Source organism: Nilaparvata lugens, chromosome 11 (genome assembly GCF_014356525.2).
Source record: "Nilaparvata lugens isolate BPH chromosome 11, ASM1435652v1, whole genome shotgun sequence".
NCBI classification, from domain to species: Eukaryota; Metazoa; Arthropoda; class Insecta; order Hemiptera; family Delphacidae; genus Nilaparvata; species Nilaparvata lugens.
In genome coordinates, this window is record NC_052514.1 from 20,517,944 (window position 1) to 20,534,030 (window position 16,087).

The window sequence follows — 16,087 nt, forward strand, 5'->3', positions numbered from 1 at the left end:
TTCTCTTCACCTTCCCTATTCTATAATCCTTCTAGCTCTCAGGTACAGCTTGAGAACGTCCTTGTCGAAGTCACAGACTGCGACGCTTCCCGCTCTCAGGTGCAGCTTGAGAACGTCCTTGTTGAAGTCACAGACTGCGACGCTTCCTGCTCTCAGGTACAACTTGAGAACGTCCTTGTCGAAGTTACAGACTGCGACGCTTCCACTCTCAGGTGCAGCTTGAGAACGTCCTTGTCGAAGTCACAGACTGCGACGCTTCCGCTCTCAGGTACAGCCTGAGGACGCCCTTGCCGAAGTTCCCAGACTGCGGCATCCTCTCCCTCCCTTCCTCTAAATTTTTCCTGTCCTGTATATTGCGAGATCTCAGTTCCAGACTAGAGATCGTTCCCGTCGCGGTCCTCAGACCAGCGAGAAGCTTAGGGGAATCCTTGTAAGCCCTTCCCTATCCTCTCATAATAGTCGACATACTGACTATTAATTTAAAAGCGTTTCGGACGATTGAGAGTGATTCCCATACCCTTAAGGGCAGTTACAGATTGGCCCTTAATAACCGGCGCGCTGTCATCAGATTAGCGCGGAAATCCTGTTTAGCAGTTTCAGAATTGCTGAAAATCCTTTCGCAGCTGCAGGCTCGCGATTCAGAAATCCGACACCCGAAACCTCATCCATTGAGCTTTAGTTATCATAAAATTGTAATTGATATACTGTATTTAACTAGCAGGTTCAGCTTGCTGAGAACTTTATCGCGATTCACAGATCGCGAGTTATTGAACCAAACCCCATTAGTTACAGGAAGGAACAATCCTATTAACGAATCTCCATTCCCCAGGCCCGATAAAATATTCCCTATACCTCTAACTCGGTATACCATATCCTGTACCTTATACCTCTTACGCCTCTCCAATCATCTTGGTCTAATACCGGGTGCGCAGGTTCAGTCTGCACACCGACAGCCCGCAGTCTCAGATTGCGAAAACCGTAACAAAAATTCTATATCATTCCTTGTTAAACTCCATCCCGAGTTCCTCCACCTACAACCTTTATTCCGGGCTTGCAGGTACAGCCTTGCTCGCCGTCAACTCGCAGTTGGTTCAGATTGCGTACTACCTTTACAAATATAATTATTTGTGGGGATCTGATATCCGGATCCGTATCCTTGGTTAAGGTTACCTCAATTCTCCCTAACACCCAACCTGAATTCCAAGAGCCGAGGGCCGAATCGGCCAACAACGGCACGGGCACACACACTTCCCTTCAAATTAAATACCTCCCGCCAAAGACAGAGGGTAAAGAATCAGGACAGGGGGAGAAGTGTAGGTCCAGTATCTCCACCAGTCAATACGGTCACCGACCCCGACCCATACCCGGCTGTAGCTAGTCCGCGTCGTAGCAATACTTCGCAATTATTAGAAAACCTAGAGGGTGGAATAGGTCATTCTAATAAAACTGACGTCTCCCAACGTGAGGCTAAGACGTCTGGCGCCCAAGTAGATCGTGAGCAAAGGTTAAGTAAACCCCAGTGCACGATGTCGGAACGAGGAGAGGAGTCTACACTCCAAGAGTACGAGGAGGACCAGGGAGATCACGAGACAGACACCACGGAGCGAGAAACCGACCCTCGAGTGTCGTGGGTGTACCGGCTGAGTAAGGAGGAAGCGGTCAGCTACCTGGAGAGTCTTGGCCTGTCGGCAGTGGGGACTCTGATGGAGCTGAGGAGGAGGATGGTTGAACACCATCGGTCCCGGACCGCTGCGACCTCTCAGACTCGCCGGGACGATGCTATCCCAGGCACAAGCCGTGTCTACTCCGAGCCGTCCCTCCACAACAGAGTGAATCGACCAACAGGTATAGAGCCGGCACCACACCGCTCTTCAGGCACGTATAGTCAGGGCGCTGTATGTGATAAGGTAAGAAGTTGGAATTTACGTTTTGATGGTGTATCGGATGCTCCCAGTTTCATCGAGAGGCTCGCGGAACTCCAGGGCGCATATGGGATCTCTGGGGAGCAATCTCTTATAGCCCTGCCGGAGCTGATGGAGGGAGGGGCCCTACTCTGGATGCGGAATCGTCGCTCCCAGTGGAGGACGTGGGCTGACTTTGTAGAGGCGTTTAAACTCCGATACTATCCCCATACTTATAGTGACGATCTTGAAAGTCAAATCATTGCAAGGAAGCAGAGGGAGGGCGAACCGGCTGATGAGTACGCCGAAGCCCTACTCACTTTAATGAGGAGATTAGGAAGTTACGACGGGGATAGGATATATCAGAGGGTGTATCAGAATTTATTACCCAGATATAAATTACATGTCCGAAGTGTAGGAGCCCAAAACATAGACCAGCTGTTAGATATAACTAGGGAATATGAGGCAATCCGTGCTGAGGAAAAACACTCTAGGTTGTCCTCACGGAACACTAAAATCGAGGACAATAAACGGGGAGAAAATTCAGCTAAGGCAACTACTAAACCACGGGAGACTAAAGTGATAGAAGAGAGTAGTACTAGTCAGGGTCCTGTGTGCTGGAATTGTAAAAAGACAGGACATTGGAGGTCAACTTGCCCCGAGCTTTCTAAGTGTAAGGAATGTGGGAAAAATCATGATCAGTGTAACTGTAAGTCCCAGAGTAAAAGATCGTCGGGAAATTCAGTAATTCATTCAACAAAGATTTTAAGCCCCAGAACCGTGTCGGGAGATACACGGACTTTCATTGATGTGAGTTTGGCGAACCAGAAATTTGTCGCTTTGATTGATACAGGATCGGAAAAATCCTACATCAGTACACAAGTTCTGAGAGCATTAGAACGTGAGGGGTCAGTAAAGAAAGAAAACTGCACACATAAAGCGATACTCGCTGATGGGAAGTCTGCTCTCCTCTTGATAAAAGTTTTTACCCAATTGAAAATAGAAAATATTTCTGTTTCTTTCCAGGCTGTAGTGATGGAAGGCCTTAAGCCTGACGTGTTGCTGGAGTGTCATTTATGATTCAGCATAATTAACTATCAATATGAGGCATAATAGAGTAGAATGGGAACCAGAGATAGTGGGAGCTATACGTGGTAGTAAGAGTTCAGCGAATACTTCTAAGGTGTCGACTGTAGCTGCCGTTAGACCAAGTAGGGAGGTCGGAGATAACGGGGTGTACATGTACGTAGGAGTAGAGGGGGTGGACCTGAATGCCGCTATAGATACCTCATCTCAAAAGTCATACGTTTCTAGTGAGATCGCGAAACGTCTTAAGATAGAAGGAGAGACCACTTTGCCGGTCACTGTATGTGGCAAGGAGTATAAGTGGCAAGTGTCAGTTGTGCCAGATATTGAACCTCGTATGATTTTGGGAGTGGAAAATCTGCGTAAGATGGGAGCTGTATTAGAAATGCAACCCCAGGGAGTCCGATTACGGAGTAGGGAAGGGGAAGGTAGGTTATCAGTTGTCTCTGAGCAGGAGAAATTCGATAATTTTCTGGAAGAAGAAATCCGGAAATTCTCTTCACTCCCAGGACGGACCCATATCTTGAAACATAAAATAAAACTCCAGGAAGGAGTTGAACCCTTCAGACTTCGTCCCTATCCCAGGAACCCTATCATGCAAAAAGTGATCGATGAGGAAGTCGATACAATGCTTGAACAGGGAGTCATAGAACCCAGCTGTAGCTCGTGGAGTTCTCCTATCGTATTAGTAAAAAAATCGAATGGGAAAATAAGGTTTTGTATTGATTTTCGTAAACTTAATTCTGTGACTCATAGAGATGCTTACCCCCTCCCAAATATGACTGGTATTTTAGACAGGCTTCGCGATGCTAAATATATATCTACTATTGATCTGAAGAGTGGTTATTGGCAAGTTCCGTTAGATGAGGAGAGTAAAGAATTGACTGCTTTCATAGTGCCGGGCAGAGGTCTATTTCAATTTAAAGTGATGCCTTTCGGCTTACACTCAGCTGGAGCTACCTTTCAACGTTTGCTAGATCAGGTGATAGGGCCTAAACTCGAACCATATGCGTTCGCGTACTTAGACGATGTGGTAGTATTAGGGGAGACTCTTGAATCCCATAGAGAACATCTCGCAGAGGTTTTCCAGAGGTTGAGAGACGCAGGTCTAATTATAAATAAAGATAAGTGTAATTTTCTGAAATCTGAGCTGAAATACTTAGGTCATATTGTAACAGAGCAAGGCCTCCGTACCGACCCGGAAACGATTAGGGCTGTTAGAGATTTCCCTACCCCGCAGCGTGTTAAATCTCTCAGGAGCTTCCTAGGGTTAGCCTCCTGGTACCGTAGGTTCGTCCCTAATTTTTCAGAGCTAGCAAATCCGTTACATCGTTTGTTAAAATTGAAGGTGAATTGGCAGTGGGGAGAAGAGGAGGAAACGGCATTTCAGAAAATCAAAGATGCTTTAACCTGTGCCCCAGTATTAACCTACCCTCATTTTGAGTTACCCTTTGTGATTCAGACCGATGCCTCCGACGAAGGGTTGGGAGCTGTCTTGACTCAGGAGATTAATGGTGAGGAGAAAGTTATTGCTTATGCGAGTAGGGGTTTAAGAGGTCCCGAAGTCCGATATACCACAACCGAGAAAGAGTGTCTAGCTGTGATATATGCCCTGAGAAAATTTAAGTCATATGTGGAAGGTTACGAAATTACTGTGATTACCGACCATCAGTCCTTGAAGTGGTTGCATGCCATTCCCCATCCCACTGGTCGTTTAGCACGATGGGTAATGGAAATGCAACAATATAATTTGAAAATAAAATATAGGAAAGGGAGGTTCAACATAGTTCCAGATGTACTCTCACGCACCCCCTGTAAGGAGGAGCTCACTTCGGGAGAAACGAACTCCGAGGGTGGGGTGGCCCCTATCGCTATTGGTCGAGAGAACGACGATAGCTGGGTAAAGAAAATTAAATCATTACTGATTGCAGACCCCGAGAAATTCCCCGACTATACAGTTAGAGATGGGTTGTTGTATAGACATATTTGGCCTAGGAGGCGGCTCCAGGAAGAGCAGAGTGCTGAGGGGTGGAAGCTTTGTGTCCCAGTGAGCTGTCGCTCTGAAGTTTTACAACAAAATCATAATGCTCCTACCGCGGGTCACTTTGGCATATATCGTACATATGACAAGATAGCGCGCCTATATTATTGGCCTGGATTGTTTAATGATGTTGCCACCTATGTACGGAGGTGTGATGACTGCATTAAGATTAAGGTAGAACAGAGGACCCCATATGGTCGCATGAAAAATCCCCGTAAATTGTTTCACCCTTGGGAGACTGTCAGTACTGACTTAGTCGGCCCGTTACCCCGTTCCAAGTTAGGACACCGTTACATAGTCGTGTTTCAAGATCAGTTCACTAAGTGGACGGAAGTGGCCGCCCTATCTAAGGCAGATAGCGCAGGAGTCACGAAAGCTTTCCGTGAATTGATTGTCACACGGTATGGAGCACCTAGGATGCTCATTTGTGACAATGGAACCCAATACACTAGCAAGTATTTTCGCTCGTATTGTGAGGATAATGGCGTGAATGTGTTTTTCACCCCCCCATATTCTCCTAGTTGTAATCCTACTGAAAGAGTGAACCGTGTACTCAAAACTATGATACAAATCTTTGTAGGAGAGAACCACTCGGATTGGGACCGATATTTAAGAGAATTTTGTTTTGCGATGAATACAACTATTCATCAAGGCACCCAATATACTCCAGCTTATCTCAACTTCGGTAGGGAATTGAGGGCTCCAGGTGAGTCCGCATTCGAGTCTCAAGACGATCCACGTACGCAGGGTTTTGAAAGTAGTCAGGCCACGCTACAGAAAAATATTAAGGTATTAATTCAAACCAGGAAAATTGTAGTGGATAATTTGGATAAAGCATATAGGGATGCTAGCCGTTATTATAATCTTCGGAGGCGAGATGTTAAGCTATCCCCAGGTCAGTTGATATATAAGAGAGAACATTATTTATCTTCGGGGTTGACCAGTTTGCCGCGAAGCTCGCTCCAAAGTTCTCAGGCCCCTGGAAGGTAGTTGAGATATTGAGTCCTACAGTAGTGAAGGTTAAAGTAGCAGAGAATAATTAGTGACTGTTCATGTGAAAGACATTAAGTTGTTGCCCCCATGTGTAGAGGAGGCGGAGGAGGAATCTAGCTCCGAAGAACAGGCGAACGCAAATTGCGTTGGTGGAGTGAAGTGCGGGTTGCCTATGCTAGCCTTAGACGGCGCAAGGTACGGGAGAAGCACTTTATTCAACTAGTTATTACGTTTCCCGTTAGATGCCGCGACAGGGTTGATTCACTGGTTTCTTACTCCTCTCGTTGTCGCATCGCATAAGACGTTCGAACCTTTTCTTTCAGGATATTTTTGTTATCTGTTTATTGTAGGGTTGCTTTTATCGCGTTCCCGATAATGATAATCTTGTCTTTCTACACTGTCGTTACCTGAATATTTTTGTATAAGCCCATCTAGTCGTCTTTCTATTGCTTCAGTAGTGCTTCGACTCTCTTAGCAGTATGGCGCCTCGTCTTGGTCTACTTGATCGCTTTTTATCCATCGCTGAAATGCGTTCACGTAATGTGAAAAGTAGGGAGGATGTGGTGTGGTTGTAGCCGGTATTCCCGACGTCGCCTTGTACGTTCAACGCCAATCCCCCCCCCCTCCTTAGTAGGAGTGGGGTGTCACAAAGTGAATTTTTGTGACGGATAGAGAGCCGTCGTCCAGCATAAAATTAGCGAAATTATTCTATTTTAGAATAGGAATAGGATCGTCTGCCAGATATATTTTGTTAGATTTGTAGTTGGGTACATTATCACCATCGCCGTCAACCCCTTTAAATTAGCAGCATTCGTATCATCTAAACGATAAGCGGCTACCGAGTCGGGTCAGTATCGCTCTTCATGAAATTTCTGGAATAGAAATATTGTTTACCGGCCTGAATTAGTGTAGTAATTAGTATCAGTGTCGTCATTAGCTGCACCCTTATCATCAGCACTAGTGGATTCAAGCCCTGTCACATGACTAGTGGCATGATCGTCTTTTCAGACTCCCATTGGTCAGCAAGCCCCTTTTCCCCCGGCCTCCTAACTTTCAGCGACCCGGTGTGGCTTCAAGGAGACCTGGGAGAGAGTCAGTTGTTCGGTGGTTGAGCGTGAGATCGGGTCGCGAATCTCCTCTCCTTACGACGTTACCGACACTAATTATTATTCTATCTTGTGTTAACGTAGAATATTGTAGGTCGAGTTCCGAACAACTCGGAGTTAGAATTCCCTTGTGGGTTTTTCTTTCTTGTCAGCTATTTTTTCCCGAATTCGTATCACTGGGGGTGAACGAATTATTCTTGGTTTTGAAACCTGTAAGGGATCTCAAGTTTGAGCTACAAACAGTTGAGTGGGGAAATCTAGCTAGGCTTTTAAGCAAATTATTTTTGAGGGCTTAATTCTTAAGTCTCGACTCTGTCGCTTCACGACGTTTAAGTTTAGTGCGGGAATTTGTTTGCTATTCTCCGTATTTAATTCTGCAGTGATTCAGGTAACTGTATGTTAGGACTGGTCACTTGTGTGTATTTCCTCTTCTGTAATAAGGTAATCTCAGTTTTTTTTAGGGATGTATTTTCCTTATTAATTTTCATACTATAGAGAGGCCCTGTATTTTAAATTCGCTTAGCAGTTTCTGACTTGCTGTAATTCCAAGTAGGAAAAGCCCAATCCTTTTTCTAGAGAACTCAGGTGCAGCTTGAGCTCGTCCTCGTCGAAGTTTCTAGACTGCGGCAACCTTCTCTTTCTCTCTCTTAACTTTTCCTATTCTATAATCCTTCCTGTTCTCAGGTCCAGCTTGAGAACGTCCTTGTTGAAGTCACAGACTGCAACGCTTCCTGCTCTCAGGTACAGCTTGAGAACGTCCTCGCCGAAGTCCCCAGACTGCGGCATCCTTTCTCTTTCTCTCTCTTAACTTTTCCTATTCTATAACCCTTCTAGCTCTCAGGTACAGCTTGAGAACTTCCTCGCCGAAGTTTCTAGACTGCGGCAACCTTTCTCTTTCTCTCTCTTAACTTTCCCTATTCTAAAATCCTTCCAGCTCTCAGGTACAGCTTGAGAACGTCCTTGTCGAAGTCACAGACTGCGACGCTTCCAGCTCTCAGGTACAGCTTGAGAACGTCCTTGTTGAAGTCACAGACTGCAACGCTTCCTGCTCTCAGGTACAACTTGAGAACGTCCTTGTCGAAGTTACAGACTGCGACGCTTCCCACTCTCAGGTGCAGCTTGAGAACGTCCTTGTCGAAGTTACAGACTGCGACGCTTCCTGCTCTCAGGTACAGCTTGAGAACGTCCTTGTCGAAGTCACAGACTGCGACGCTTCCAGCTCTCAGGTACAGCTTGAGAACGTCCTTGTTGAAGTCACAGACTGCAACGCTTCCTGCTCTCAGGTACAACTTGAGAACGTCCTTGTCGAAGTTACAGACTGCGACGCTTCCCACTCTCAGGTGCAGCTTGAGAACGTCCTTGTCGAAGTTACAGACTGCGACGCTTCCTGCTCTCAGGTACAGCTTGAGAACGTCCTTGTCGAAGTCACAGACTGCGACGCTTCCCGCTCTCAGGTGCAGCTTGAGAACGTCCTTGTCGAAGTCACAGACTGCGACGCTTCCTGCTCTCAGGTGCAGCTTGAGAACGTCCTTGTCGAAGTCACAGACTGCGACGCTTCCCGCTCTCAGGTGCAGCTTGAGAACGTCCTTGTTGAAGTCACAGACTGCAACGCTTCCTGCTCTCAGTACAACTTGAGAACGTCCTTGTCGAAGTTACAGACTGCGACGCTTCCCCTCTCAGGTGCAGCTTGAGACGTCCTTGTCGAAGTTACAGACTGCGACGCTTCCTGCTCTCAGGTGCAGCTTGAGAACGTCCTTGTCGAAGTCACAGACTGCGACGCTTCCCACTCTCAGGTGCAGCTTGAGACGTCCTTGTCGAAGTCACAGACTGCGACGCTTCCTGCTCTCAGGTACAGCTTGAGAACGTCCTCGCCGAAGTCCCCAGACTGCGGCATCCTTCCTCTTACTTTCTCTTCACCTTCCCTATTCTATAATCCTTCTAGCTCTCAGGTACAGCTTGAGAACGTCCTTGTCGAAGTCACAGACTGCGACGCTTCCCGCTCTCAGGTGCAGCTTGAGAACGTCCTTGTTGAAGTCACAGACTGCAACGCTTCCTGCTCTCAGGTACAACTTGAGAACGTCCTTGTCGAAGTTACAGACTGCGACGCTTCCCACTCTCAGGTGCAGCTTGAGAACGTCCTTGTCGAAGTCACAGACTGCGACGCTTCCCGCTCTCAGGTACAGCCTGAGGACGCCCTTGCCGAAGTTCCCAGACTGCGGCATCCTCTCCCTCCCTTCCTCTAAATTTTTCCTGTCCTGTATATTGCGAGATCTCAGTTCCAGACTAGAGATCGTTCCCGTCGCGGTCCTCAGACCAGCGAGAAGCTTAGGGGAATCCTTGTAAGCCCTTCCCTATCCTCTCATAATAGTCGACATACTGACTATTAATTTAAAAGCGTTTCGGACGATTGAGAGTGATTCCCATACCCTTAAGGGCAGTTACAGATTGGCCCTTAATAACCGGCGCGCTGTCATCAGATTAGCGCGGAAATCCTGTTTAGCAGTTTCAGAATTGCTGAAAATCCTTTCGCAGCTGCAGGCTCGCGATTCAGAAATCCGACACCCGAAACCTCATCCATTGAGCTTTAGTTATCATAAAATTGTAATTGATATACTGTATTTAACTAGCAGGTTCAGCTTGCTGAGAACTTTATCGCGATTCACAGATCGCGAGTTATTGAACCAAACCCCATTAGTTACAGGAAGGAACAATCCTATTAACGAATCTCCATTCCCCAGGCCCGATAAAATATTCCCTATACCTCTAACTCGGTATACCATATCCTGTACCTTATACCTCTTACGCCTCTCCAATCATCTTGGTCTAATACCGGGTGCGCAGGTTCAGTCTGCACACCGACAGCCCGCAGTCTCAGATTGCGAAAACCGTAACAAAAATTCTATATCATTCCTTGTTAAACTCCATCCCGAGTTCCTCCACCTACAACCTTTATTCCGGGCTTGCAGGTACAGCCTTGCTCGCCGTCAACTCGCAGTTGGTTCAGATTGCGTACTACCTTTACAAATATAATTATTTGTGGGGATCTGATATCCGGATCCGTATCCTTGGTTAAGGTTACCTCAATTCTCCCTAACACCCAACCTGAATTCCAAGAGCCGAGGGCCGAATCGGCCAACAACGGCACGGGCACACACACTTCCCTTCAAATTAAATACCTCCCGCCAAAGACAGAGGGTAAAGAATCAGGACAGGGGAGAAGTGTAGGTCCAGTATCTCCACCAGTCAATACAGTCACCGACCCCGACCCATACCCGGCTGTAGCTAGTCCGCGTCGTAGCAATACTTCGCAATTATTAGAAAACCTAGAGGGTGGAATAGGTCATTCTAATAATATAAATATATAAATTGAAAGATATAAAATCATGCAAATTCTATTTGAAATAATTCTTGAACCGTATATATTGGTTTATTTTTATACCAAATCTTTTTCTTAGTAGGCTATTGTATTTCGATTTCCAGATCTCTGAACGCCCTGGCAGGTGATCTATATAAATAAAAATCGAGCCTCAAATTTTGACATTTTTATGTGTCAACTTTTTTATGTGTGTACCAAATTTGATGATTTTTTAGTTGTATTCGTTATGTTCAGGACCAGGTTTATGGCCTATTAAATTTATAATCCGACTTCAGGACTCTGTCCTACGGTCCTTCAAAGTTTACATGTAATCCTTATGGGAGAAGATTTGTGAGCTCGCCACACACAGAAATAAAAATCAGCTGTTATAATCATTGCGTCATACAACAGCCGTCGGTAGATAGTAGACAAGAGTGTGTGCTGTTCCATAACCGCCCATGTATTTTATTCTAAACGCCCCGACTGAAAACAAATGACTGTAACCATTCAGCAGTGCGGCCTCAGGTTAAAGAATTACATGCTTTAAAGACATTGCTTTGTTTCGAATAATTGTGCTGTCTTCGGTGTTTAGAATTAATTGATTTTTAGTAAATTATTTATTTTGTAGTTGGAAAATTATCTATATAAATAAAATGCCGAATCGCGCCTCCTCAGGTGTGCATCCAGCTAAAGTTTGCCATGAGATGCATTAAAATATTTGGCGGTACGAAGTTCGCCGGGCCAGCAAGTTCCAAATAAGAGCTAAATTAATGTATGATTTATGATTTACACACCGTATAAGTTAATTACTCTATTAAAAACTTCTTAGATATACCCTACAGTCATTGTGATTCAAAAAGAGCAATTACTTCCATGTTCATTTTCATTACCATTAGTAAATATTGTACCGTACGGTACTCTTATAAAGTGGATAGTAAGTACAGTACCTACGAAGTTGAAAATGTAACTTATAATATTTTGATGTTGTTTTACTCAATTGTTGGAATATTTTTCAAGACTCAGTAATTCATACCCAGAAACCAAGACAAGATTTGATTTGGATGGATATGACATAAATATGACCCTGTAAAATGTGAATCAACTGCTGAGTAGAGCAGTTGATCGCCTAAATGAAGGGAAAGCAGGCGGCCCGGATGGAATCACCAACGAACACCTGAAAGCAGGCGGAAATGCTGTCATCGAAATATTGACAAAGCTATACAATACATGTCTCAGGTGCGCCAGAATTCCAGAAATATGGTTAAAAGCCAGCCTGATACTGCTTTTCAAGAAAGGTGATAGGAAGGAAATTAAGAACTATCGGCCGATAAGTCTTCTATCCAGTATATATGAAGTATTTATAACGGTTATAACGCATCGGATAGACAATTACCTGACTGAATCAACTTCTGTCGATCAAACTGGCTTCAAGAACTTCTCAACCCTGGACAACATACTTGTATTGCTGGAGCTGATAAGGAACTCGAAAGACTATAAATTCCCTCTGGTTCTGCTATTTATAAATTTTGAGAAAGCGTTTGACAGTGTCACACAAAATCCGTATTAGAAACACTCTCTGGACTTGGTATAAGTGGGAAATATCTAGATTTATTCAAGTTCATCTATGACAGAATGAAAATCGAGTTTAAATTGAGAGGAAAAGGAAAAGTCGTGGAAGTGAGAAGCGGATTAAGGCAAGGCGACATTCCATCAGCCAAAATATTCAACGCATCCTTGAAACATGCTTCAGAAATCTGAATTGGAATGAGAGTGGAATAAATGTCAATGGTAGAAAATTGAACACTTTGAAATTTGCAGATGATGTTGTGCTAATTGGAAGTAGCACAGAAGAAGTTCGCTACATGCTGATGGACCTAATCGGAGAGACAAAGAAAATTGGACTGAAGGCGAATTTTAACAAGTCGAAAGTCATGACATTCAACTGCGAAGAAAGGAAATAACAATGGAGGAAGAAATAATAGAAAATGTTAAAAATTTTATCTACTAGGGGCAGAAGATTGGAAGAGACAGTCAATGGGGAGAGATCACCCGGAGAGTTGCGTTGGGCTGGTCAATGTTCAATCGATTCAAGTACCTGTTTCGATCAAAAATCGACATGAGTAGGAAAATAAAATTATTCCAAAAGTGCGTCATTCCAGTAATATTGTACGGTTGTGAAACTTGGACACTGAATGAGAAATTAATGAAGAAGCTTAGAAGTACTGTGAGAGCTATGGAAAGGATAATGATTGGGGTGACAAGGAAGGACAGGAAAAGACATGGGTCATACATGGGTCAGGAATGTGACAAAAATTGACGATATTGGCAGAACAATTGTAGAAAGAAAATGGAATTGGGCTGGCCATATAGCTCGAACAAGAGACGAAAGATGGACAAGAGGAATATTGGACTGGTACCCACGAACAAGGAAAAGGAGCAGAGGAAGACCGAATTACCAATGGGACGAGGAGTCCCGACGAGTATGCGGCGGAGCAACCTGGAAGAGAGTCGCACAAGAAAGACAGGAGTGGGAGAGGATGAAAAACGTCTTCAAGGAGGTCAGGCTCTACAGGGAATGAACGAAAGACACTCAATTGCTCCTAAAAAAAGGATACCCCAGCAGCTGCTGAATTGCCAATAATGAAAACAAAAAAATATGTATGCAAAATGTAAATAATTTGTAATTTTTTGCAATAAAAGGGTTATTTATTTATTTAAAATGTGAATGTTTAAGAAGTTGAACATTTAGTACCGTGGGAGGGAAATTACTAAGTTCTCTACTTTCTCTGGCTTCATGGATTAGTAACTCATTCTCATTTACATCTTTAAGGATTTTTCAAGGTATTCATAATTGGAATGAAATGAAATTTATTGATTCCTTTTCACAAAAAAAAACATAGCAAATTACAATTTGAAAAGTAGGAACTAAGTTGACCACTCTAACCCAGTATTCGTGGTCAAATTACAGAAAAAATAAAAATAATCATCATTACTAAAAAATTACTTAATGGTCATAACTTGATTTAAAATTATACATAATAAAATCCATTGATTTTTGAGTCCAGCATTAATTAAAAATCTCTTGCACTCCGTGACGTCTGCAAACCAATGTGAACGAAAATATACAACCAGTACAATTTATCTTGAATATTCAAAAAATATAGGCTATCATTATTATTTTATATGAATGTATTAAAAACCATTACTACTCTACGATATATTTCTCACATGTGTTATTCACGATTCTAATTATCGAAAAGAGAAAAAAGTATAAAATGTTTAATCTGTATATTATTGTTACCTGCTTCTTCATAAACATATTCATACTTATGTCAGTGTTGCATCAAGAAAAACTAATTCTTTTACTATGTCTATCTAATTTATTATCTCTAAAAACTAATTTACTATCTCTATCAATATTTTCAACTATATTGGATTTTAAAAATCAATAACATTGGATAGATATTTTTAATAGGCTATTGATGAATTGATTGGGAAAGAACAACAGTTTGATATTCAATTATTACCCACCTAGTATTTGGTTGAGTCAATCCATAAACTTTTTTGTTGACTGCGAGAGTAGTTGTTTCCTCATTGATAATCAAAGGCACGTTGATACGACTTCCGTTGGTAGACGACTTGTTTGTAGATGATGGCCTTCTTGTAGTACAAGACACTGAAGAGTTGATCGGCTTTGAAAAGGTGGCAAAGTGACGTTTGATAGTGACTTGAGGTAGTGAACTCTGTCTATCACAGAACAACGTACTCTGAATCTTGACGCCTTCCTTTCGATTCGTCATGACCTATAAATAAAATAACTTATACATTTTTGAACCAATAAACAATATAATTTTTATTACCTATCTAACTCATGATAAACAGCCCACTGAAATCAAATACCTTGAATTTATATTAAAATTTCTATTACCGGATTCCTAGTAGGCCTACTTTGAGGAAAAGTCTTCTAATTCTATCTTGGTGACAGACTGTATAGACACATGTTCAAAATGTTAGAAAGTGAACAAAAGAATTCTTTAAGGTGGCTGATAAGGAAATTGTACAAAATACAAATAGATTGAGTTTGTATTGTTTGTATAAAATTCTTGGAGAAACTGTTTACAGATTTAATTATAAATTACAATGTACATCAACATTTACAATACATTCAGACGCGCTTTGAGAGTTTACATGAATTATTTTTTTCGGAAAAAATCCAAGATATTTTTCAATTTATAGTTTACGAATCACGTTGACGTAAAATTTCAGAATCTATTATATAAGAGTAAAAATAATATAATAAAATTGGGTAATTTTTGCAAAAGAATTGAGATAAAGGAATTGAATAGTTATAAATTGTTTATTTTTATATTAGTTAGGTAGTTAGGTACCGTAACAAATATTTCATTAATTCATTTGATTCATGGAGATCATGTCAAAAGGCTGTTAGTTGTTTCTAATATACTAGTTATAATTAATTAAATAGCATAATTATGTAATTATCCTTCTTCTTGTTTTAAACAAATTATGTTGAGATTTTACAATTCAAAATATTACTACGCTAATAGAGCTTTAATTTGTTATCGAGTCAACTGTAAACACTATACGTAAGTAAAGTAGGTTAAATTAAAAATGTTATTAAACATTGGATCTAGATGAATGTCTTACCAAAGGATAAAATAATCAATCGTCAGAATGTGAAGTCATTCTAGATTATTAATCAAAGTAATAGTGTTAATTCTACTTCTCAACACAAATAAACAAAAAAATGTAACAAGTTACAAAATTTTAATCAAACTTTGCAAACGCAAACGCAAAGGCAAACATAACCTACAAAAGCAACCGTTGCAACAAAACAAACACACACAGCTTGACAGCTGACGAGCTGACAAATTTTACAACTCAAACTAGAGTGCGCTTGTGAAGTGAGTACAAAAGAGCGGCAAGTTTAAAAAATAATATAGGTTTAGAGAAATAATAGTGTAAAAAAATATATTTTTACTAGAGATAAGAACTATTTTGTGGGTTGTGAATGATTTGTTTCATTATAATCTCTATACTGCAGCTACTCCATTAAATATTAGAGTAAAGGAGATTTAAAAAAATAAAATAAACAGGAACAGTCTATGTTAATCTAATATTATTGGCCATACTAATATAGTGTCAAGTTAAATATTTAATACATTTAATAAAAGTAATTATAAATCATGATAATGTGAATCCATTTCAAATTAAAAGATGCTTTCTTGATAGGTTGATGCTTTCTCAATATCCATATAAATCATGTACGGTATGTATGCTATATTTTACGGTAGGCTACTTAAATGTTAATTTAATCTACATCACTTCAATAATTAACTTACAGCAATAACGTGATGACAATTGTCCAAAGACAACTGTCTCGCCAATTGACGATGTTTAAACTAGGCTTTAGAAAACAAAAATAATGAAACAGTTATTAATCACTACGGTACTAAAGTAACTATATTACTGTAATACATCAGTTACTGTATACCGTACGGTACCTACTTCTTTTACCACAACACCTTTTCCAATTTTATTTGAGAAAGTATCAAGTTAATAATTGAGAAAGTATCAATTGTATTTG

The 16,087-nt window shown here is 41.8% G+C and overlaps 1 protein-coding gene across 2 annotated transcripts in view; it reads right to left on the reverse strand.

Annotated features, from left to right (window-relative positions):
• LOC111050227 (kinesin-related protein 4) overlaps positions 1-15,328 on the reverse strand; it is a 152,740-nt gene extending 137,412 nt beyond the window's left edge. The window contains exons 1-2 of one of the 2 annotated variants that reach the window (XM_039437818.1): positions 15,148-15,328; positions 14,014-14,285 (exon numbers count right to left, since the gene is read on the reverse strand). In XM_039437818.1, coding sequence (XP_039293752.1) covers positions 14,014-14,282 — 269 coding nt within the window. In that variant the 5' untranslated portion in view covers positions 14,283-14,285; positions 15,148-15,328. The remainder of the gene's footprint in view (positions 1-14,013; positions 14,286-15,147) is intronic. The other variant, XM_039437819.1, reaches the window with a different exon arrangement.
• Positions 15,329-16,087: the final 759 nt, after the last annotated feature.